At 39.6% G+C, this 25,000-nt stretch overlaps 2 protein-coding genes across 11 annotated transcripts in view; both read right to left on the bottom strand.

Annotated features, from left to right (window-relative positions):
- LOC306844979 (SLAIN motif-containing protein 1-like) overlaps positions 1-12,542 on the bottom strand; it is a 17,684-nt gene extending 5,142 nt beyond the window's left edge. Inside the window, exons 1-7 of one of the 3 annotated variants that reach the window (XM_079377449.1) lie at positions 12,249-12,538; positions 10,749-10,885; positions 6,063-6,200; positions 4,119-4,265; positions 2,288-2,581; positions 1,569-1,694; positions 1-216 (exon numbers count right to left, since the gene is read on the bottom strand). The exon at positions 1-216 is cut by the window's left edge and continues 34 nt beyond it. In XM_079377449.1, coding sequence (XP_079233575.1) covers positions 1-216; positions 1,569-1,694; positions 2,288-2,581; positions 4,119-4,265; positions 6,063-6,200; positions 10,749-10,885; positions 12,249-12,526 — 1,336 coding nt within the window. In that variant the 5' untranslated portion in view covers positions 12,527-12,538. Of the gene's footprint in view, positions 217-1,568; positions 1,695-2,287; positions 2,582-4,118; positions 4,266-6,062; positions 6,201-10,748; positions 10,886-12,248 lie in introns of all 3 variants that reach the window. The other 2 variants (XM_079377450.1, XM_079377451.1) reach the window with 2 other exon arrangements.
- Positions 12,543-13,329: 787 nt separating this feature from the next.
- The window catches only part of LOC306845040 (uncharacterized protein), a 16,930-nt gene continuing 5,259 nt past the window's right edge, over positions 13,330-25,000 (bottom strand). For 6 of the 8 annotated variants that reach the window (XM_079377556.1, XM_079377558.1, XM_079377557.1 and 3 more), the window contains 19 exons: positions 24,996-25,000; positions 24,852-24,917; positions 24,610-24,645; positions 23,120-23,194; positions 22,958-23,035; positions 22,533-22,601; positions 21,686-21,742; positions 19,652-19,687; positions 19,516-19,563; positions 18,162-18,218; positions 18,001-18,090; positions 17,312-17,395; positions 17,159-17,236; positions 16,983-17,066; positions 15,938-16,021; positions 14,632-14,715; positions 14,448-14,556; positions 14,265-14,367; positions 13,330-14,139 (listed from right to left, as the gene is read on the bottom strand). The exon at positions 24,996-25,000 is cut by the window's right edge and continues 58 nt beyond it. In XM_079377556.1, the coding sequence (XP_079233682.1) occupies positions 14,123-14,139; positions 14,265-14,367; positions 14,448-14,556; positions 14,632-14,715; positions 15,938-16,021; positions 16,983-17,066; positions 17,159-17,236; positions 17,312-17,395; positions 18,001-18,090; positions 18,162-18,218; positions 19,516-19,563; positions 19,652-19,687; positions 21,686-21,742; positions 22,533-22,601; positions 22,958-23,035; positions 23,120-23,194; positions 24,610-24,645; positions 24,852-24,917; positions 24,996-25,000 (1,260 nt within the window). In that variant the 3' untranslated portion in view covers positions 13,330-14,122. The remainder of the gene's footprint in view (positions 14,140-14,264; positions 14,368-14,447; positions 14,557-14,631; positions 14,716-15,937; positions 16,022-16,982; positions 17,067-17,158; positions 17,237-17,311; positions 17,396-18,000; positions 18,091-18,161; positions 18,219-19,515; positions 19,564-19,651; positions 19,688-21,685; positions 21,743-22,532; positions 22,602-22,957; positions 23,036-23,119; positions 23,195-24,609; positions 24,646-24,851; positions 24,918-24,995) is intronic. The other 2 variants (XM_079377563.1, XM_079377562.1) reach the window with 1 other exon arrangement.

Raw genomic sequence — 25,000 nt, 5'->3', positions numbered from 1 at the left:
TGATGAAGGACGAGGGCCGAGGAAGACCGCTGCGTGATGCCGCCGCTGCTGCTTTAGGGATCCCGCTGACCGACAGACTCTGTAAGCTGACGGAGGAGGTGATGGGCGACGGGCCCTTGACGGTGGGACTGACGTACGCTGTGGCTTTGAGCGGCTGACGGGTCGAGAAGTTCCCCACACTCTGGACCCGGTTCTGCAGCTGCGCCGGAGCAGGAACTACACAAACACAAAACACAAAGGCTGTATTCAACATCGCCTTCTACGCCCTCATTCCCTATTCCCTACATTAGGCCACTAGTACAGTTCACTTGAAGGAGGGAATGAAAACCAGTGAGTGAACTCGGACACTAGCTATGTTTCCATCCACCTATTTTTATGCACATTTTGGGATATCGCATAAAAAACACTGTATGGAAACGCCATATATTCTAAAAATACTTATATGCTCAACTAAGTAGGATACATTTGTTTTCCGGTAAGAAGCAGACTCTGAAAATAAGATAACATGACCGCGTTTCGTCTGCAAGCTCTGAAGCTCGTCATTTATTGTACAAACATTATTATATACAGTGCCTTCTACTATACTGCAGCTCATTTCATTTTCTTCATGGTATTTAGCGCAAGTTAATCAGGTTTTGTTCTCTTCAACACACTGGATGGAAACCCTATTCTAATTTTGCGCACAAGTTTAATTCATAACTTTGGTGCACCGGAAGGACTGCCGCTTTAGCTTAGTTTGTGCCTGTAGTTTAATCATCATTTGAACACGGCAGCTCCAGGAGTAAGATTAAAGGGTTTATCTTGAACTCTGTCATGGAGATTCATATCTATAGACCCTGGTTTAACAATTTCAGGGGAGACACTCCATGAAAAATAATCTGCCAATAGAGTAAGCAAAACAATGTTATTCCAAACAGAAAACAAGAATATTTTGCTTACACCATTGGCAGATTATTTAGCTTGTTTCAAGCAAAAAAACACACGCTTAATTTTGACTTGTTTTTTCTGAAAACAAGACAATAATTTTACTTGTCTAGAAAATCCTTCTTGATTTAAGAATTTTTCTATATTTTGGCTAATCTAAGTAAGAAAAGCATTTTTTTATTTTTTAAAAGTGCCCCTATTATGGATTTTTGAATATGACCTCCCAAACCAAAATATGAACCTTTCATAACCCATAATAGGGGCACTTTAATAAAACATATCATGATATTCCATGACTTGGACAAAAAAAAAAATGCCTGGGGTAGACCTTTTTAAATTCCATGATATTCTAGAAATCCTCTGACCCGTGGGAACCCTGAATAGTGCCGTATTTGAGGGTATAGTGCAGGGATCCTCAAATCTGGCCCACGAGATCCACTCTCCTGCAGAGTTTAGCTGTAATCCTGATCAAACACACTTGAACATGCTAATCAATGTCTTCAGGATCATTAGAAAATCCCAGACAGGTGAGTTTGATCAGGGTTGGAGCTAAACTCTGCAGTGGATTGTCCCTCCAGGGTAAGATTAGAGGAACCCTGGTATAGTGGGTGATTTCGGATCAGATTGATGCTCTGGAGACGTACTGCAGCTCTGGAGACGGGTCAGAGCACCGGGCGAGTCGAAGCTCTGGCTGTTCCTCATGGACACCGGCGACACCGGACTCAGAGCCGCAGACACCAGCAGGTTCGGCATACTCCTCCTCAGCTTATCTGCAGATCACACGCATGACAGATAAACACATTCAGAAAACATCTTCACATCGGATTAAAGCCCAATTACATCTGATGTGCTTTAAGAGGATTGAGACACGCTGTGTGTGTGTGTGTGTGTGTGTGTTATATAAAGACGCTTAGAGACTCAATCATTCACCTCTGAATATCAACAAACATTTCTGATTATTATCGATGTTGAACACTGTTGTGCTGGACAATATTTTTGATACATTTTATTTCTCAGGATTCACAGATGAATAGAGAGTTCAAAAGACATTTTTTAAAAATAGAAATCTGTTGTAACATTATAAATGTCTTCACTGACACAAATTAATGCATTCTTACTAAATAAAAATATTAATTTCTTTAAAAAAAAAAATCTTTCTGACCCCAAACTTTTGTACAGTAGTGTATATCATTAGAACGCACAGCTGAAAATGATGACATCATGTGTGTATACTGGACTGTGATTGGTGTTTTTTGCATTAGTTTGCATACTGAGCTGCAGTCGTGATGTAGTTTCATCATTTCCTTCACACTGAGACACAGTCTCTGCTTCAGTAAATCAGTGTAATCACACATGATCTGACCTGAGCTGCTCCTGAGGCCGGGCTGTGTGTCTCTGCAGTGCACTGGCGTCTGCGTCTGCGTCTGCGTCTGCGTCCAGTCCCTGATGCTGCTGAAGGTGTGCGAATGCGGCAGACTGCGCTGCAGCGGTCCGGCTCGACTCAGACGCGGCTGCGGAGGCGGTAACTGACCGTAGTCTTCATCATCATCTTCCTCCTCGTCCAGGTGTGAATCTCCACGCTGACTGAACTGGAAGGAGAAGCTGGCGCTGCGGCGGTTCACAGAAGAGGAGGTGGAGGCGTAGTCCTGACGTAAACCTGACGGAGAAACACCCGTCACATATATGACCCTGGACCACAAAACCAATCATAAGGGTACATTTTTTTTTTAAATTGAGATGTATACATCATCTGAATCTGAATAAATAATCTTTCCATTGATGTATGGTTTGTTATGATAGGACAATATTTGTCTGAGATACAACTATTTGAAAATCTGGAATCTGAGGGAGCAAAAAAATCTAAATATTGAGAAAATCTCCTTTAAAGTTGTTCAAATGAAGTTCTTAGCAATGCATATTACTAATCAAAAATGAAGTTGATATATTCACGGTAGGAAATTTACTAAATATCTTCATGGAACATGATCTTAATATCCTAATGATTTTTGTCATAAAAGAGAAATGTATAATTTTGATCCATACAATGTATTGTTGTCTATTGCTACAGATATACCTGTGCTACTCATGACTGCTTTTGTGCTGCAGGGTCAGATATAATCATGAAGGAAAATAAGAAATCATCATAACTTCTACATCATAACAAGAGTTCTGACCTTTTTCACAAAAAGTCTTTTTTCGTTGCCTTTTTCCCTATCACGCTTTAGAAATCATCATAAAGTATATATCAACTGAAAGCTTTTAAAAAAACAAATAATCGTGTGAAAACTTTTAAAATCGGACATTGAATTACCATGGAAACGGTATTTCAAAATCATATTACAAAATATATTCGTTCATGAATTACTGTATAACAATTTAAGTTTGAATAGTGATGTATTAAATGTGCTAAAATAGCTAAAGCTAAAACCCTATAGATACATTTATAAAAAACAAAACAACAAAAACTGATAAAAAATGGCAAAACACACAAAAAATGACTAAAACTTTAGTCATTAAACTTTAAAACTAAATTAACATGAAAGCAGAAAATGAAAACAAAAACTATAATAGTATCTCAGTGACGTAAATAGAATGAAACTGATCAAGTATCCTTGTCTCAAATTAAAAAAAGTCATATTTAAAATACATTTATTTCATACTAAGTACAGTTCAAATCTATTAACATATTTACTGACAGATAACTCGAGACTTGCTGATATAAAAAATCTAATTAAACTTTATTTGGCGTACTAGATGTGCACAATGCACATTTCTTAATTTTAAGTAAAAAATGTGTTATAATGTCACTTTTGATGAGGATTGCATGATGAATAATATTCAAAATTCTAAATATTTAAAGTGCACCTTATGTATACTTATACATAGTATACTTATAGTATACTTTAATTGGACTTTAGCACTACTTTTGCACAATTAAAGTACAAAATTAGTTCCAATTTAGCAGACTTTAAGTATACCAGTTTAGTATATACTAAAATTATACTAAAAGTACAATTGCAGGACATGTTATTAAGTACATAAATATGAAAATGTATTTGTTATACACTGTAAGTATATTTATTTTTCACTAGGGTAACATTTCAATCATGTTTTATTGTTATAATATTATTAAAATGAATAAATGTGTTTAATGGTCTTCTGATTCTGTATATACTGTGGATCTTCACACTCACTCTCCTCCTGCAGTCGGGCCATCACCTGGACATCCATGAGGTCCTGCAGCTTATAACCCAGAGAAACACTGTCTTCTTCTGGCTCAGGCGCGCTCACATCACTGTCCAGCGACGGCTGAACGAACACACTGCGCCTCACGCTGTGACCTGACCAACATCACAAACACACATCAACACAAGACCTGATCATGTGACGTCAGCAGGACTTACTGCGACTGGCTGAGTGACAATAATAATAGTAATAATAATACGTTTAATTAATATAGCACCTTTCCCAAGCTCACGGACGCTTCACAATCATGACAAAAGCAAATAAACAATCATTTCATACATAGATGGACAATAGACATTAGTCCAGAACATGAGATTACAGTTGCATAAACAAACAAACACATATTATGACCGGTAGTATTGTTTGAACATATGAGTTTAGACTTAAATTCCAGCAGTGTGGTTATTTGTATGAAGAGCCAAGCACAATGAGTGCCACTGGGTTAAGAAAAATCATCTTAATTCAAGAATTTGTAGATATTCATACTAGAAAACAAGACAACAATACTAAGGAAGAAAGTGATGATAGGAGAAATCTCTGAGTTTATTTGCAAAAACAGATAACTCAAAATCATGTTTGTTATCATGTTTTTATTGTGTTAGTTAGCTGTATTTTGTTTGTATTTTTTATCCTATCAAAATAACCCAACTGCTGATTGACTGAGATTAACTGGAATACACAATGAAAAAACATGACTTTTGAAAATGATTTAAAACAGAGTTATGTGGAGAAAGTAGGTCAGAGAGATGCGAGACCATGGACTTAAAGGCAAGCAGCAGAATGTTATAGATGATATGAGAGGACACAGGTGGCAGGCTGAATAGAATAGGAGTGATATACGCAGAGCGGTTAGTGTAAGTTAACCCTCTCGCAGCAGAGTTTTGGATATATTGCAGACGGGAGATGGAGCGCACTGGCAATCCAGAAAAAAGAGCGTTCCAGTAATCGAGTGAGATGTGATAAATGCATGTACTGGTAATTCAGCATCTTTTGGGCTGATGAAGGAACGGAGTTTGGCAATACGGGCGAAGTTGAACAAAATGTAGCTTTGGAGAGTTTACTAATACAAGCATCTAGGTTTAGTGAAGAGTCAAGAATGATATCTACGTTTTTGACTGTGGCAGATGGAATAATTGATGTAGCTTCAAGGTCAAATCTAGGGGCATTTGTTATGTTTTTTGTTACAGCCTGACAAGTAAGATTTCTGTTTTAGTCAAATTCAAACTGAGAGAGTTTGAGCAAAGTTGGAGCTTCCGGAGGAACATGTGAGTTCTGTCAGATTTCACAGATTTCATATTAATCACACAGAGTCTGATGGACACAGACTGAGAGTTTTTAGCTTCAGACTATGAATCAATCCAGTCACTGGAGATTTGAGCCTGTTTTAAGCACATATATTTGTCACGCGTCTCCTGTGTTTGAAAACATGTTCAGATGTTGAGTATCTCCAGCCTTACAGCTCTTCTCCAGAACACGTGGAGTTTCTTCACATTAAATATGAGGAACATAATCATCATGTGGCATCACAGGTGAAAAAACTGCACTTCCATAATGTACTTAAAATGCTCTTTTTCATGCACTAATTTTGTACTTAATACACTAAAATGTATTTAGTACTTTAGTAGAACATCTAAGTGTACTCAACTGTGCTATTTTGAGACCCCATGAATATGAACTAAAATGTGCTTTTAACTCACTTGTGTGTGTGTTTGAGTGTGTGTGTGTGTGTGTGCGTGTGTGTGTGTGTGTGTGAGTGCATGTGAGTGTGTGTGTGTGAGTGCATGTGAGTGTGTGCGTGTGAGTGCGTGTGTGTGTGTGTAAGTGTGTGAGTGCATGTGAGTGTGTGCGTGTGAGTGCGTGTGTGTGTGTGTGTGTGTGTGTGTGTGTGTTACCTGCTCTCTCACAGGAGGTGCTGCTGGGAAGTGGAGTACAGGGTTTGGAGGAGGGAGAGGAGGTGCAGAGAGGAGAAACTCCAACAACACGAGCACGAGGAGAAGCAGGAGAGGAGAAGCCTGACCTCCATCTACTGACTGAAGGAGACAGAGATGAACAACATCACCGACCGCTGCTGTGTGTGTGTGTGTTATTCTGTGTGTGTGTGTGTGAGCATGTGTGTGTGTTAGTCTGTGTGTGTGTGTGATGGAAGAGTTTTATGCAAAAATTGAGGAACAAACAGGAACAAACAGTCATTGAGAAACACAAACAAACGACTGAAGACAACAATTCATTCAGCACACGAGAGGATTTACACACACACACACACACACACACACATATACACACATAAACAATCTATGAGCCTTGAGTCTGTCCTGATATTGATGAACATGAATCAAACGCTCATCTATCATTCTCAAACACAATATTCCAGCTGAATATGTTCATGCACACTAGTGATGAATCTGCTGTTCAGTAATCATACACTACACACTACACTTAGCAGGAACAGCCGGCTCCTTTCATGTAAACACAGTTGCTATGGTTACGGCTCTTCTAACCCACTCCTACAGGCCAAATATAGCAGCATCAGCACTGGTTAGTAAGGGGTTAACGCTGTGACTAGCTCGGGTGTCTTTGTGAATGTGACACAGGGTTTATTTAGCCGAGTAATGAGCTTACGACTAAATCCTGACCGCATTACAAGCGTCCCAGAGTCAGAGCTGACTCTCTCATTTACATATTCATGACGGCTCCGCCCCCAGCTGATTGAACACTAGTCACACACTAGACTAGCTGAAGCAGCGTTAATAAGATGACACTGCTTATTCTGAGCTCCTGTGTTTATATCCGGCCGCATCCTTACATTAGTCCTCATATCCTCGTCACTGACCGCTCCTGACCTCGTCATCACAAACTGACCCTGAACAGCATCATTCATACAGACATGCACTGAAATACAATCTGTCAAAACTAAGGTCAAATACCAGCAGCTGCAGTTGCCAGAACTTTACTGTAAAAGATACAGCACCAACATTTTAGGTTTTATAGATTTAACTTAAATTCACAGTAAAAAAATGTGCAGTACATTTTATTAACAGGTATAATAAAGTGAAGTGATATACGGCCAAGTTTGGTGACCCATACTCGGAATTCATGCTCTGCATTTAACCCATCCAACATGCACACACACACACACAGCAGTGAACACACACACACACACACACACACACACAGCAGTGAACACACACACAGCAGTGAACACACACACAGCAGTGAACACACACACACACACAGCAGTGAACACACACACACACACACACACACACACAGCAGTAAACACACACACACAGCAGTGAACACACACACAGCAGTGAACACACACACACACACACACAGCAGTGAACACACACACACACACACACACAGCAGTGAACACACACACACACACAGCAGTGAACACACACACAGCAGTGAACACACACACACACACACACACACACACACACACACACACACACACAGCAGTGAACACACACACAGCAGTGAACACACACACACACACACACAGCAGTGAACACACACACACCATGAACACACACACACACACACACACAGCAGTGAACACACACACACACAGCAGTGAACACACACACACAGCAGTGAACACACACACAGCAGTGAACACACACACACACACACACACACACCGTGAACACACACACACACACAGCAGTGAACACACACACAGCAGTGAACACACACACACACAGCAGTGAACACACACACACACACAGCAGTGAACACACACACACACACAGCAGTGAACACACACACACACACACACACACACACACACAGCAGTAAACACACACACACACAGCAGTGAACACACACACACACACACACAGCAGTGAACACACACACACACACACAGCAGTGAACACACACACACACACAGCAGTGAACACACACACACACACACACACACACACAGCAGTGAACACACACACAGCAGTGAACACACACACACACACACACAGCAGTGAACACACACACACCATGAACACACACACACACACACACAGCAGTGAACACACACACACACAGCAGTGAACACACACACACAGCAGTGAACACACACACAGCAGTGAACACACACACACACACACACCGTGAACACACACACACACACAGCAGTGAACACACACACAGCAGTGAACACACACACACACAGCAGTGAACACACACACACACAGCAGTGAACACACACACACACACAGCAGTGAACACACACACACACACAGCAGTGAACACACACACACAGCAGTGAACACACACACACACACACACACACACACACACACCGTGAACACACACACACACACAGAAGTGAACACACACACACACCGTGAACACACATTTGATTCACATCCAAAATAAAAGTTTTTGTTTACATAATATATATGTGTGTGTGCTGTGTATATTTATTATGTATATATAAAGACACATGTATGGTATATATTTTGAAAATATTTACATGTATTAACATGCATATATTTACATTCTTATAATTTATATTATATATAAATATATTTAACACATAAACGTAACATATTTTCTTAAATATATACATGCATGTGTTTGTATTTATGTATACATAATAAATATACACAGCACACACACATATATATTATGTAAACAAAAACTTTTATTTTGGATGCGATTAATCACGATTAATCGTTGCCCAGCACTAGTTTTTACTGTAAATTATAAGATGACTTTTTTTTTCACTTTCAAAAACTTTAACAGTATTTAACTGTATATTACTTTTAAAAAAATGTAACAGTATTTTACTGTAAAATCACATGAAATGTTCTGTTACATTTATTACAGTTTTTGTCTGAATACATTAAAGGAAATTACTGTTAACCAATTAATAGTTTGTTACTGTAGCATTTTTACAATCTATTACAGACACCTATAGCAGGTGTATTTAAAGGGACAGTACACCAAAAAAAATCATCAATCTGTCATCATTTACTCGCCCTCGACGCAGACAGAATCGCAGAATCCAGTCATAAAAATGAAATTTACTGTATAATGCGGAATGTCAAAGTTTGGATGAATTAATCAAAAATAGGTCAGTACACCTAAATCACATCATGATATGGACTAGTATCTGTAAATATTAAGCTGCAAAAAGAAGACTATTTAAATATGAATCCTGCTTGTTCTGTGTCTGTGTGTGAATGAAATACGGTTTCATTTACTGAAGCATTTCAGCATCGTTCACCTCATTAACTGAGGACATAAACACATGAACAACATCTCCAGAACTGCTCTGAGAGTCACTTCATGAGCATTTTATCATTTCATTTGAGTAAAACTATCGACGTATCATACACACACAGAAACTTAAAGTTCCTCATGGCAGCCCGTCAAAATAAAAGTTTGGTTTACTTCAACTATACAACACAGAATTTATGGGAAATAAACAGGGCTACTGTAAAAATAAATTGTAATAAATTACTTTGTTTTTATGCATTCAAATAATTAGACATGCTTAAGTAGAATTTGGTAAAAAATAAAACAGAAAGTAGGAAAAAATAAAAAATTTCTATGGCCCTAAAAGTTTAAAGATGTAAAAAAATTAAATTTAAAAAAAGAATTTGGGGAAAAAATCAAATGGATTTCATAGGCCTCTAGTTATAGAATAACTTCTCGCTGATTATTCAGTCTGAACCTGGGATGTTTTTAAACCTTCAGACTCATTCTGATGCGCTGGTTTTGAGTCGGACTCTGGAGAGAGTTATTTTAGTCCAGTTTTATCTGGTCATGTTTTGCTGGGGTAATTGTTTTGTAAAGCCCTTTGGGAGGCGTTATGAAAAAAGTGATTTGGTTGCATGAACTTTCAATGCACAAAACAATATGTGACCCTGCAGCACAGACGCAGTCATGAGTAACACAGGTATATCTGTAGCAATAGACAACAATACATTGTATGGATCAAAATTATACATTTCTCTTTTATGACAAAAATCATTAGGATATTAAGATCATGTTCCATGAAGATATTTAGTAAATTTCCTACCGTAAATATATCAAAACTTAATTTTTGATTAGTAATATGCATTGCTAAGAACTTCATTTGAACAACTTTAAAGGAGATTTTCTCAATATTTAGATTTTTTTGCTCCCTCAGATTCCAGATTTTCTAATAGTTGTATCTCAGACAAATATTGTCCGATCATAACAAACCATACATCAATGGAAAGATTATTTATTCAGCTTTCAGATGCATGCATAAATCTCAATTTCAAAAATTTGACCCTTATTTTTTTGTGGTCCAGGGTCACATATTATAAATATCTTCATTTGTGTTCTGAAGATGAACAGAAGTCTTATGGGTTTAGAGTGACATGAGGGTGAGCGAATGATGAAATATCTGCTCTTTTAGACAAACTGACCCTTTAAAGTCACGTGATGCACAAGCGTAATATTATTATGTACTGTATGTTGGAAGTTTGTCTCATTATGAAGATGGCTGATGAATAAGAGGGACTGATGATGAAAGTCACTGAACATATTCTGATGGAATATCAGGTGTTTTCACACAGTTCTGGTCTGGTTTGACGTACCGGACTCCTGTCTTTGGCCGAGCGAGTGTCGGCTGGTGTCCAGCTCGGGCCGATGCTGATCCAGAACGTGTCGAGTCCATCTCAGAGCGTCCAGACCGGCGCCGGACCGCAGATGGGACCTGGGAGACACGTAGAGCCTGAGGAGAGAGCAGAGCGAGAATCAGCTTCTGTGACAGAGTCCTTTTAGAAGACACTAATCTTCAGTCACAAGATTTGGCTTTCATGACTGACCCATGACGCATCGTAAATAAGTCACTTAATCGGCTTCCTAATTACTCAATTTCCCAGTTTAGCTCCTGTTTTCACCTCGCAGTGAATTATTCTGAATACAAAACAAAGACTGATCGCTTCTCAAGCGTGAAGACCAGCTCTTCTGTTGATGGACCATCAGCAAACCCTGATGATCTGGAGCTGGATGTGATTCACAGCACTTCCATCCAAACACAACCGTTAATTACGCCGTTCTGTTCGTGCTAAATAAAGTGCACTGCTTTGTGCATTTCATCTGACTAGTGTTACTGGGCTCTGAATCTGGTTCACCTGTCATCTTCACTGCTCCTCATGCTGTTGACTATCTAGGGCAGTGAGTGAGTGAGTGAGTGTGTGTGTGTGTGTGTGTGTGTGTGTGTGTGTGTGTGTGTGTGTGAGAGAGAGAGAGAGAGAGAGAGAGAGAGAGAGAGAGAGAGAGAGAGAGAGAGAGAGAGAGAGAGAGAGAGAGAGAGAGAGAGAGAGAGAGAGAGAGAGAGAGAGAGAGAGAGAGAGAGAGAGAGAGAGAGAGAGAGAAAGAGAGAAAGAGAGAGAGAGAGACAACTGTTACACTCCAATTCCATCCACCTATTTTTATGCGCAAATTTTGGGATATAGCATAAAAAAACACTGTATGGAAACGCCATATATTCTAAAAATACTTATATGCTCAACTAAGTAGGATACATTTGTTTTCCGGTAAGAAAACATGCGCATAAACTACGATGGAAACACTTTTACTGAATAAATTCCTTAATGCGCATCAAAAAAGATGTGATTTTGCGATGGGACGGCATTAAACTGGACTAATCAACAGACTGATCTCAATGCACAGCATCTGAAATGCTAGTTTTGTCTCGAGCAAAGTCTCATTAAAGTGCTTCGTTATAATTAACTCCCTAAACAGCAGACTCTGAAAATAAGATAACATGACCGCGTTTCGTCTGCAAGCTCTGAAGCTCGTCATTTATTGTACAAACATTATTATATACAGTGCCTTCTACTATACTGCAGCTCATTTCTTTTTCTTCATGGTATTTAGCGCAAGTTAATCAGGTTTTGTTCTCTTGGACGCACTGGATGGAAACCATGCTTTATTCGCAAATGTTTATGCGATATTCCAATTTTGCGCATAAGTTTAATTCGTAACTTTGGATGTAAATCTATCTGGTTTCAGCTCTGAATCACACAGCAGGAGGTGTACTGATCCGGATCATGTGAATCCGGACTCATAAGAACACAATGGATTCTCACCAGGTCTCGTCGGATTCTCCGCTCGCGCTCCGCAGGTCCAGCAGCGTCAGCTCGTCCAGGAGCGCACGCGGCTCTTCTTCATCATCCTCATCTTCATCCTCACCCTCGTCAGCGGAATGCGGCTGGAAATACGGGAACGGATCCGGCGGGATGCAGCGGGAGCTCCGCAGCTGCTCGTTCTGCCGCTCCAGTCTCCTCACGAGCTCCTGCAGCTTCTGCACCTGCAGCTCAGCGCGAGCATCCGCCATCATCCGCCGCTCCAGCACCGCCGCCTCCATCCGCGCACCGACACACACACTCACCCGCCGGAGATTACCGAGGAGCACAAAGACGCTCAGCCAAATGAGCCAATGAGAGACGAGACTGTCACAGTCTCTCCACCCAACACACACACACACACACACGTCTGGTCAGCTATCCCTGTAGGGACTCTCCATACGCGTAATGAATGATGCATTGATATAGAGCTTTACTGTGTATTGCTGTACACCCAAAGCGCTTTACAATCATGTGTGTGTGTGTGGGGGGGGGGGGGTCTCTCCTCAACCACCACCAGTGTGCAGCATCCACCTGGATGATGGATGGCAGCCACAGTACAACGGTGCTAGTGCACTCACCCACCAACTACAGGTGAGAGAGATGAGGAGGCCATGATTGACAAGAGCCAGTGGCGGCAATTTGGCCAGGACACCCCTACTCTTTACGAGAAGTGCCATGGGATTTTTACTGATCACAGAGAGCCAAGACCTCGGTTTAACGTCTCATCCGAAAGACGATGCTTTTTTGACAGTACAGTGTCCTCATCACTATATACTGGGGTGTTAGGACCCACACAGACCCAAGGGTGAGCACCCCCTCACTAGCACCTCTTCCAGCACCAACCTGGTTTCCCAGGAGGTCTCCCATCCAGGTACTGACCAGCTCAACCCTGCTTAGCTTCAGTGGGCAACCAGTCTTGGGCTACAGGATGATATGGCTGTGGATATATAATGTTTTTTATACTGTACAAACTGTACAACCCGAATTCTGGAAATTACTTTTTTAAAATTGGAATAAAATGAAAACTAAAAGACTTTCAAATCACATGAGCCAATATTTTATTCACAATAGAACAGATAACAAATGTTTAAACGGAGAAATTTTACACTTTTATCCACTAAATGAGCTCATTTCAAATTTGATGTCTGCTACAGGACTCAAAAAAGTTGTCTGTAACATGATTAGCTATAAAAGGGATGTCCTAGAGAGGAAGAAGTAAAGATGGGCAGAGACTGACAATCTGTGAAAGAGATTGTGGAATACTTTAAAAACCACGTTCCTCAACATCAAATTGCAAAGGCTTTGCAAACCTCATCATCTCCAGTGCATAACATCATTAAAAGATTCAAAGAAACTGGAGAAATCTCTGTGTGTAAGAGACAAGGCCGAAGACCTTTGTTGGATGCCTTTCCTGTAGCTCAAATAGTAGAGCATGGCGCTAGCAACGCAAAGATCATGGGTTCGATTCCCAGGGAAAGCAAGAGCTGATAAAAATCTAATGAATTGTATTAAAACAGAACTCTTGTCAGAATCAGAATATAGTTTTATTATGTGCATATGTCAGTTACACTCAAATGAAATTAAAAGAACAGATTGCATTTGCATATTTGAATATATATTCTCATGAATTATCAAAGCGTTGCCCATTAATAATCTCACAAAAGCATTACCATATAAATACTGTAAACATTTTCCTCATGAATATAATATAAAGCATGCCTCACATCCTTATGCCATTTTACATCTTAATCAACTGTAATTTATAAGATCAGTTGTGTTGAATTATTGTCTTTATTAATATTCAGTGTCTCCGTGTAGATTGATCCCCGTCCATCTCAAATATACCACTGACCTGAAACAAATGAAATCAACACATTCAACATGTATGATAGTCTATATGAAGTATTTCAGATTACATGATAGTTAGAGGTGATTTTGAATGTGTTATGATGCTCCTGTGATGAAGAAGTGCATTACCTCTCATTTTACTGTAGCAGTTTGTGCAGTTCACTCGCTCCCGATAAACCCAGAGAGACTTCCCCGCCTCCAGCCCGCCGAGATCACAGCGACACACTGCACACTGACAAACACACACACACACACACACGTCACTACAGAGTTCAGCTCTGAGCATCAGATTCACATTGAGAGATGTTTTACCTTGAAGCAGGACGTGTGGCTGATGATCTTCAGATCTTCCAGAATCATCCTCTCTGATCCAGCGATGGGTTTCCCACAGACCGTACAAACATCCCGACTGCTGACATTCCTGCACAAGACATCCGCTTACAGTACACTAGATCAAATAATAAGGCCCTGAACTTCATGAATGAGTGAATCTGACCTGCTGGACTCCAGTGTCTGCAGAGGCGAGCGCAGAGTCGGTGATGCAGCGGGAGTCTCTGAATAAACAGTCTTGACTTGTGTTCTGATAGAAAGAGAACAGATGTGCATCAACACAGTGCTGGGGGCAACACACATTACAAATAAGTTATGTAATCAGATTACTATTTTAAGTAACTAGTAAAGTAATGCATTACTTTTTACTTAAGTTACTTTTTCAAATAAGTATCGCAAGTTCCTTTGTTTCTCATGTATTTACTGACAGCTCTGGTGTTGCCATGTTGAGAGAAATCAGGAGTAAGTGCATAGTCTCTTCCTTCAGCCTGAGGCTTATTCATTTAAAAACTTTTGGATTTTTTGTTATTTAATACATTTTTAATGAGCCGAAAAGAATGCACGTCACACCTCTGTTTATCAATTTGCACTGGCTACCAATAGCTGCTCGCATTAAATTCAATGCATTAATGTTTGCCTACAAAACCACCTCTGGCTCTGCACCCCTTTACCTAAATTCATTACTTCAGACGTCTCTGCCTCTAGAAGCTTGTGTTCTGCAAGTGAACAGCACATTATAGTGCCAACTCAAAGACGCACAAGATCACTTTCACAGACTTTTACATTATTTGTTCCCTCCTGCCCAACTCCATCCCAGCAGCTGAGTCCTTAACCATCTTCAAGAATCGGCTAAAACACATCTCTTCCATCTTTATTTGATCCTCTAACTCTAGCACTCTCTATTCTAATTATATTCTTTAAAAAAAAACTAAAAAACTTGCCCCTTTTAGACTTGCACTCATCATTTACTAACTGCTTGTTTTCTTTAAAAAAAAAAACTAACACTAGCTTTTCTAATATTTTTTTATTCTATCTATTTATCTATTTATTATACAAAAAGAGCAAATAGAGCAAAAAAGGCCTCTAACACTAGCTTGCTCTATTCTTTTTCTATCGGTTTTCTTTTTATTTATTATATAATAAATTTTAAAATCTTGCTGCGTGTGCTGTGTTAGGCTAACTGAGACTTGTTAAAGCATTTGCATATCATTGCTCTTTTGTTGATTTTGATTGCTTTCATTGTCCTGATTTGGATAAAAGCGTCTGCTAAATGATTAAATGTAAAAAGAAATAAGCAAGCCCTGCACAGATGACAAAAAGTAACGCAAATGTAACGTAATGCATTACTTCACAAACAAGTAACTAAGTAATGCAATTAGTAACTTTTTAATCGAGTAACGTAATATTGTAATGCATTACTTAAAAAAAAAAATAATAATTCCCAACACTGGCCCTGAATGAGTGAATCTGACCTGCTGGACTCCAGTGTCTGCAGAGGCGAGCGCAGAGTCGGTGATGCAGCGGGAGTCTCTGAATAAACAGTCTTGACTTGTGTTCTGATAGAAAGAGAACAGATGTTCATGTGCACAGAGGCGGACAAAGCACACGACTTCATTACTCAAGTGAAAGTACAGATACTGCTGGTCAAATATTACTCCATTACAAGTGAAAGTTGTAAAGACAGACTTTTACTTAAGTAAAAGTACAGAAGTACTTGCTTTTAAAAGTACTCAAGTAGCAAAAGTAAATTTCCTTTATGTCAATGCACTGTTTTATTATTGCTCTACATAATACTTGCAATATCTCTGCAGCAACTTCCAATACTTTAGTTTACACCTACTGAATACACTGACTAGCTTGTAGTATCTTTGGATAAAAGAGCTTTTAGAATGTTAAAAACTTTTAGAGATAAAACAAATGAGTTGACAAAAAAAACTATTTCCATTCATGCACATTTGAACTGAGTGGACAGTGAAAATGCTGTAAATACTGACTGATTAAAACAAAAAAATCAGACCTGCTTTAAAACCCAGCAACACAACTGTAGCTGTATAACTTTACAACAGCAACACTGCTTTAACAACAAAGCAAAACAGCCAGATCTGTTAGAGATCACATCATACGTTGATATCACACACAGAGCGGTCAGTGCAGTGCTGCTTCAAGTCCAACACCTAAGGTCTTCTGTGGCTTTATAGGTAATATTTCCGTTTACACAATTTTGCAAAATCAAATATCGTGTCTAATACCACAATATTAACGTCTTATTATTGAATCGTTCCAAATACATATCACATTTACAACTGGTCAGTGTTTAAAAAATGCTGGGAAAATCACTTTATGTAACCTGACAAGAGTGATTACTGATATGCTGTCAAAAAAAATCACCCACTGACTTTCAAAGCTGCTACATAGCAACAACTTTCTACTTCGAGGACCTTGAAAAAATTATGGAGTAACGCAGTATTGTAATGCATTATTTTTTCCCAACACTGGCCCTGAATGAGTGAATCTGACCTGCTGGACTCCAGTGTCTGCAGAGGCGAGCGCAGAGTCGGTGATGCAGCGGGAGTCTCTGAATAAACAGACTTGACTTGTGTTCTGATAGAAAGAGAACAGATGTGCATCAACATGATCTGACTGTGAGTTATCATCGTGTCTAGAGAGTATGATCTGAGCTCAAACGATCTTACTGTGATCTGACAGGTTGTGACTGAACGCTTCCAGACCGGGTCGGCAATAAAGTGTCAGCAAGATCATCCAGTGGAGCGCTGATGGAAAACACATCATGAATGAGTGTCCTGGAGTTCTCCAGTAAACGAGAGTGAAGGATCTGACAGCGTTACCTGGGAGTCTGATAGCTGTAGCGTGTGTTCTGAGTCACAGACGATGGAGACGATGGAGAGCGAGTCGAAGAATAACTGAAGTCACTGCATGTAAATGAACACGATCACATGTGTTAAAGTCAGCGTGAAATGAACATCTGTTTAATCAAAATATCATAACTGGATCTTCCAATGACTCCACAGACTTCTCTCAGCTTCCACTTTTGAGTGTGCAGTTGAGAAGAAAAGATCAGGATGAGTTTGTTTCTTCATCAGGTTTGTAGAAATGTGTCTCATCTCATCAATGGATGCTCTGCAGTGAATGGGTGCCGTCAGAATGAGTCCAAACAGCTGATAAAAACACCACAATAATCCACACCACTCCAGTCCATCAGTTGGAGAAGACTAAAACTGAGACAAATCCAGCATTAAGATGTTTAAGATGTTTGTTTGAGCTTTCATCTTCTCCAGATGTTAACTGATGGACTGGAGTGGAGTGGATTATTGTGATGTTTTTATCAGCTGTTTGGACTCTCATTCTGACGGCACCCATTCACTGCAGAGCATCCATTGCTGAGACACTGATGCAGAGACACATTTATACAAACCTGATGAAGAAACACACTCATCCTGATCTCTGATGAACTGAGGATGAACACATTTTCCGCACGTTCATGTTTGACTGAACTATTGCTGTGAATGTTCTTCACCTGAGCTTCAGGTCCACCGAGGGTTTCTCTGCAGGTTTTGGAGTCTCTTCCAGCATCGAGGAGGATGTTTTGGTGTTTGGGATGACGGTTCTGTTTCATGAACAGATGAATCAGAGATCATGACGTGACATTCAGAAGAGCGTTGGTGTAAAGTCACTTACTGAGCCGACGGTGTTGAGGACTTGGACACCAGCGTAGAGACGGACACACTTTCACTCCTGAGAACAAAGACCAAAATTAGGGTTGGGTCTCGAAAAACGGGTCCAAGAAGCTGGTTCAGTTTTTATCAGTTAAGAAATATTTCTAAGGCGAGACGGTTTTTGAATTAAGGATACAGAGAAACTCATTCATGCTTTTATTTCTTCCCGTCTTGACTATTGTAATGCCTTGTTTTCTTCTTTGAATCATCGTAATTTATCAAGCATTAAACGGCTTGGCATATTGTGTATAGCTCTTCATGAATGCATTTTCAATGATTGTGTTCTTATACTGTGTAAAGCACTTTAAAAGTGCTATATAAATACTATTTTACTTACTAACCAGTTCCAGATTTCCCAGAACCAAGACGCGTGCATTTCGATTCTGCTTAACAATTCATGCGTTTTAATGTGATTTAAAATGATTTAAGTAAACAGCCATTTTTTGTCTTAAGTGAACGTAAACATGAGAAAGAAATCACAGTATTACAGTATTTTTAGATCTGCGTGTTCTGTGTTAAATAAACGTGTGCAGCTATCATTAATGTTAATCAAAGAACAAAAGAAAACCATTCAGCAATCGTGACTGAATATCTTTAATAACTTGAATTAATTAATCTTTATTTTATTTATGAAAAGAAAACAATGCAGTATTTTTAAACTTTTAAGTAGTTTCTGTACCTGAAATTGTTCAGTTGTATTTATTTATGCTGTTGCTAATTGATTTGTTTGTTCATATTTTATTACTGACTGTTTACTTGTTTTTAACTTTAATATTTGAAATTTATATTAGTCCAGTTGGTATTTGTGTTAAAAGCATAGGCAACAGTTCCTCTTGTAAGTGTTCTGGGCTGCTGGGTTTTGCTCGTGTTATTCAGCTGCAACAGAATGCTTTGTAAAAGACACAGAATAAATGTTTGACTTCTTTTTTTATGTTGGATTTTTTATCTTATTGGAATCGAAACTAGGAATTCTCCTGCTGAAACAAACATTAGACACCATCACAAAATTTGTAATGGTTTTACTGGTTGTAATGGGACTTGTATTGGTTTTAATGGAAACTGCTGTGGGTTTCTACTGGTCACCTTCTATTGGTGGCTTGTTAAAACCAATAAATCCTAATGGAATATGTCCCAAAACACACTACAGAGAACTATTTTTGAATGGTTTTAATGGTTAAAAGTTGATGGTTTGTAATGGTATTTGTAGTGGATACCATCAGACATTTCTGGGATGGTTCTATTGTTTTTTTCAGCAGCATTGGAATCAATACCCAACCCTACAGATGATGGAGATGACGTCTGCTGATGAATCTCACCTGCTTGGGCTCTTCACGGCGGGCTGGATCACTGGACTCTTCACACCGCTGTGAAATCAATAAAAACACATCTTCATCTAAAGCAGAACGTGAGGAGCTCGTGGTTCAGATCTTGTTTGGACTGAACAGGACTTACGTGGACGTGGCTGAAGGAGCTGGTGACGGTGAGACGCTGTGAGACATCAATAAAGCACACACAGATGATATTAGACACTCCAGCTTTCCTCCGACTGAAGATCAGAGTTACACATTAATAATAATAATAATAATAATGCATCTTATTTATAGGAGCCTTTCTTGACACTCAAGGTCACCGTACATCATTAACAAGACAAAAACAATAAAGACAATAAGACACAATACAATTAAAAACACAATGCAGTTGTGATCAAAGGCTATGTAAGCTATGCTGAACAGATGGTTTCTGAGTTTGGATTTAAAATGTGAGAAAGAGTCAATGTTACGAAGGTCAGAAGGGAGTGAGTTCCTAAGCTGGGGAGCAGACAAGGTGGACTGGAGAACAGAGAGATGAATTCAAGAAGAGGATCTGAGAGTGCGAGCGGGTCTGGCAATATGGAGAAGGTCAAGAAGATATGGACGTGCAAGATTATGAATGGCTTTAAATGTGAGGAGAAGTATTTTGTAGTTAATACAGTAAGTAATGGGGAGCCAATGAAGCTGTTGGGTGTGATGTGATGGATAGAGGGGGTGCAAGTAAGAATACGGGCAGCTGAGTTTTGAACCAGTTGTAACTTATGGAGGGTTTTATGCGGGAGGCCAAACAAAAGGGAATTACAATAGTCTAAACAACAGGTGACTAGACTATGAACGAGAATGGCTGTGGAGTGAAGCGTGAGGGAGGGACGTAAACGGTTGATCTTTCAAAGGTGAAAGTAAGCAGACCGAGTAACATTATTAATAAAGAGGGTGCTATCGTAGATGACACCCAGACTCTTAACCTGAAGGGAGGGGGAGATGAAGGAATTATCAATGGGAATAGAGAAATTCTGAGATTTGTTTAATGTAGATATTGTACCCATAAGAAGAAGTTCTGTTTTATTGCGGTTTAATTTGAGAAAGTTTGAAGTGAACCAGGATTTTATGTCAAGGAGGCAATTGGTAAGGGAGGATGGTGGGAGTTTGGAGTTGGGTTTGGTAGAAAGGTAGAGCTGGGTGTCATCTGCGTAGCAATGGAAATGAACCTGATGTTTGCGAAAGATATAACCAAGAGGAAGAAGGTAGATAATAAACAGCAGGGGCCCCAGGACAGAACCCTGGGGCACACCTGAGGTGACAGGGACTGGATGAGAGGTAAATGATTTAAACTGAATGAACTGAGTGCGGCCAGAGAGGTATGAATGGAACCATTTGAGGGGTGTGTTAGTGATACCAATAGAAGAAAGCCTGTCCAGGAGAATAGTATGTGAGGTTGTGTCAAAGGCCGCACTCAAATCAAGTAGAAGAAACAAGGATAGTAAACCAGAGTCAGCCGTTAGAAGGAGGTCATTAGTGATTTTAAGGAGTGCTGTTTCTGTGCTGTAGAGGGGACGAAAACCAGACTGGAATTGTTCATATAAATTATTGCAGGAAAGATGGGTATGGAGTTGAACAGCAACAATTTTTTCAAGAATTTTGGAGATGAATGGAAGATTTGAAATAGGATGAAAATTATAAAGGTTGTTGGGATCTGAACCAGGTTTCTTGAGAATTGAGCTGTTTTGAGAGAAGAAGGAACAATTCCAGTGGTAAGGGAAGAGTGAATGATATTTGTGATGAAAGAGGTCAGAGAGGACAGGATAGCCTTTACACTTTACAAGAGCAGTAGGAAGGGGGTCCAATCTACAGGCTGAATATTTGGATTTTTGAATGAGTTTGGAAATTTCATTTACTGAGGGTAAGGTAAATACTGAGAGTATATGAGAAGGGGCGAATAAAACTGGGACAGGTGAATTCAGAACAGAAGTGGACATCAGTTGATGGTGAATGCGTTTTTGAAGAGAAAAATGATACTATAGTATTATAGAAATCAGAGGAGTACAGGTGAAGAGGAAGTGAATCTGGGGGTGTTGTGAAATTTTTAAGGAGGGAGAAAAGGGCCTTTGAATTGTGTGTGTATATATTATATATTATTATATATTGAATTGTGTGTGTATATATTAAACAGACTCACGTCACAGACGACGGAGGAGTCGATGGAGCCGCTCCGCTGCTGCTGATCTTATCGATTCTGTTAAAAACATCAACAAAATACAAATCAACCAAAAACTGAAATCAAACTGAAACTTTACATGAAACTGAAACGCTCCTTCAGTGAGATCATGTGTGATACTGCAGTTGATGGAAAACTAATCATTCATTTAAAAAAAAAATTATATATATTATAAAATAAAAACAAAAGTATAACATTTACTAAAAACGGCTGAATATTTTATTTGTTTATGTGAATTTATGTGAACAGTAACTGTATTTGTAGATAAATATGTAAACTCAAAATGGTTCAGCTTTTGAAACAGTTCAGTCAATTTAATATCACTGAGATTAACATTGTATTTTTATTAATATTTTGAATTATTTTTATTTTTGCAATTTCTGTTTAACTTTGTGTTCTGTTGCGTGTTTTTGTCATTTTAAGTAGTTATATAGGTATATTATACACACACAGACATAAATATATATATATGGACCTGACTGTATATATAATTTTAGTAGTTATACTTATACGTATGTCTACATAGTTTTTTTTTCTTTTTAATTGTGTTTTATGTTGCGTGTTTTTGTAATTTTTAGCAGTGTTTTCTATAGTTTTTTAGTAATTTTTATTTCAGTTTTAGTTATTTTAGTACATAAAGATAAACTAAATTGAAATGATAAATGTTGCCTTTGAAACAAAAAGTTTTTATATTTTATTTTATTTTATTTCAGTTAGTATTTATTTTAAGTAAAGAAATGTTTTAATGGTTTGAAATGAAGTTGAGTATAATAAGCCTGTGGTGAATGCCAGAACACACTCGACTCACCCGTTAGTGTTTTGAGATGCTGTGACCTCTGGAAGCTTCTCACCAAACGTTCGTTTAACAGGACTCGACCTGCACAAAAATTTAGAAAATTAATCAAATGTTATCAGTTACACTACTTTAATAAAGTAATTGAAATAGTTACACTACTTATTACTTTTTAAATAGGGTAACTTGTAACCTGTAACCGATTACATTTCCAAAGTAACCTTCCCAACACTGAAAATGCTGATATCCAAACAGTTGATGAGCACCATTGACTTCCATAGTAGGAAAAAAAAATACTACGGAAGTCAATGGTGCACATTTTTTTAAATATCTTCGTTTGTGCTCTGATACAGGTTTGGAGACAGGTTTGAAAGAAGCGGAGGGTGAGTAAATGTTTCTGAAAGTGAACACTTAGCAGTGTTCTAGTCTAGTTCACTCACGGTTTGCTGCTGGTGTTTGCTCCGGAGAACACCCTCGCAGTGAAGCTGGAGCTGTTGGGAGTCTTGAGTGCCGGATTCCTGCAACAGAGCGAATCACACACTTAACAGACTGACTAAACACACTAAACCTCCGTGTGTTCTGTGTGCAGCAGCGGCTCTCACTTGACAGGGAGCGGAGGTTTGGAGGGCGATGCGATGGAGACGGCTCCGCTCTTAGTGTTCATGCTGCTGCTGCTGCTGCTGCGGACGACAGAAGAGTCAGACCACTGAGAATCACCAGACAGAAGCCAACACAAGCCAACACAAACCAGCACAAGCCAGCACAAGCCAGCACAAACCAACACAAACCAGCACAAACCAGCACAAACCAGCACAAGCCAACACAAGCCAGCACAAGCCAACACAAACCAACACAAACCAGCACAAGCCAACACAAACCAACACAAACCAGCACAAGCCAACACAAGCCAACACAAACCAGCACAAACCAACACAAACCAACACAAACCAGCACAAGCCAACACAAGCCAGCACAAGCCAACACAAACCAGCACAAGCCAACACAAACCAACACAAACCAGCACAAGCCAACACAAACCAACACAAGCCAACACAAGCCAACACAAACCAGCACAAGCCAACACAAACCAGCACAAACCAGCACAAGCCAACACAAGCCAACACAAGCCAACACAAACCAGCACAAACCAACACAAGCCAACACAAACCAACACAAACCAGCACAAGCCAACACAAGCCAACACAAACCAGCACAAACCAACACAAACCAGCACAAACCAGCACAAGCCAACACAAGCCAACACAAGCCAACACAAGCCAGCACAAACCAACACAAGCCAACACAAACCAACACAAACCAGCACAAGCCAACACAAGCCAGCACAAGCCAACACAAACCAACACAAGCCAACACAAACCAACACAAGCCAACACAAGCCAACACAAGCCAGCACAAACCAACACAAGCCAACACAAGCCAGCACAAACCAACACAAGCCAACACAAGCCAACACAAACCAGCACAAGCCAACACAAACCAACACAAACCAGCACAAGCCAACACAAGCCAACACAAACCAGCACAAACCAACACAAGCCAACACAAACCAACACAAACCAGCACAAGCCAACACAAGCCAACACAAACCAGCACAAGCCAGCACAAGCCAGCACAAACCAACACAAACCAGCACAAGCCAACACAAGCCAGCACAAACCAACACAAGCCAACACAAACCAGCACAAGCCAACACAAACCAGCACAAGCCAACACAAGCCAACACAAGCCAACACAAGCCAACACAAACCAGCACAAACCAACACAAACCAGCACAAGCCAACACAAACCAACACAAACCAGCACAAGCCAACACAAGCCAACACAAACCAGCACAAACCAGCACAAGCCAACACAAGCCAACACAAGCCAACACAAACCAGCACAAGCCAACACAAGCCAACACAAACCAGCACAAACCAACACAAGCCAACACAAACCAGCACAAACCAACACAAGCCAACACAAGCCAACACAAACCAGCACAAACCAACACAAGCCAACACAAACCAGCACAAACCAGCACAAACCAGCACAAGCCAACACAAACCAGCACAAACCAACACAAACCAACCTGGTTTTGTTGAGCAGCTCCTGACTGCCACCGAATCTACAAGAAACAGAAGTCATTCAACATCATACACTACCAGTCAAAAGTTTTTGAACATCAAATAAATGCAGGCTTGGTGAGCAGATGACACTTCTTTAAAAAAAAATAAAAAAATCTTACTGTTCAAAAACGTTTGGCTGGTAGTGTATATACAGCAGAAATATATATAGATAATGATGATGTTATATTGATAGTGTTTGAGGCACCTCTTGGTTAAGGAGCTGATGGACGTCCCAGAGTTCTCTGAGGTTTGATCGGCCTCCAGCGGTTTGCTGAAGTCACACAGAACATGAATGTGATTTATTATGAAAATCAGCAGCTGGTATGATTCTGAGTGAAATGATTCTGACCTGAC

The sequence above is a fragment of the Barbus barbus genome (assembly GCF_936440315.1).
Source record: "Barbus barbus genome assembly, chromosome: 25".
In the NCBI taxonomy this organism is placed as follows: domain Eukaryota; kingdom Metazoa; phylum Chordata; class Actinopteri; order Cypriniformes; family Cyprinidae; genus Barbus; species Barbus barbus.
The sequence above is the reverse complement of the archived record's forward strand: the minus strand, read 5'-3'. Positions and strand labels throughout refer to the sequence as shown.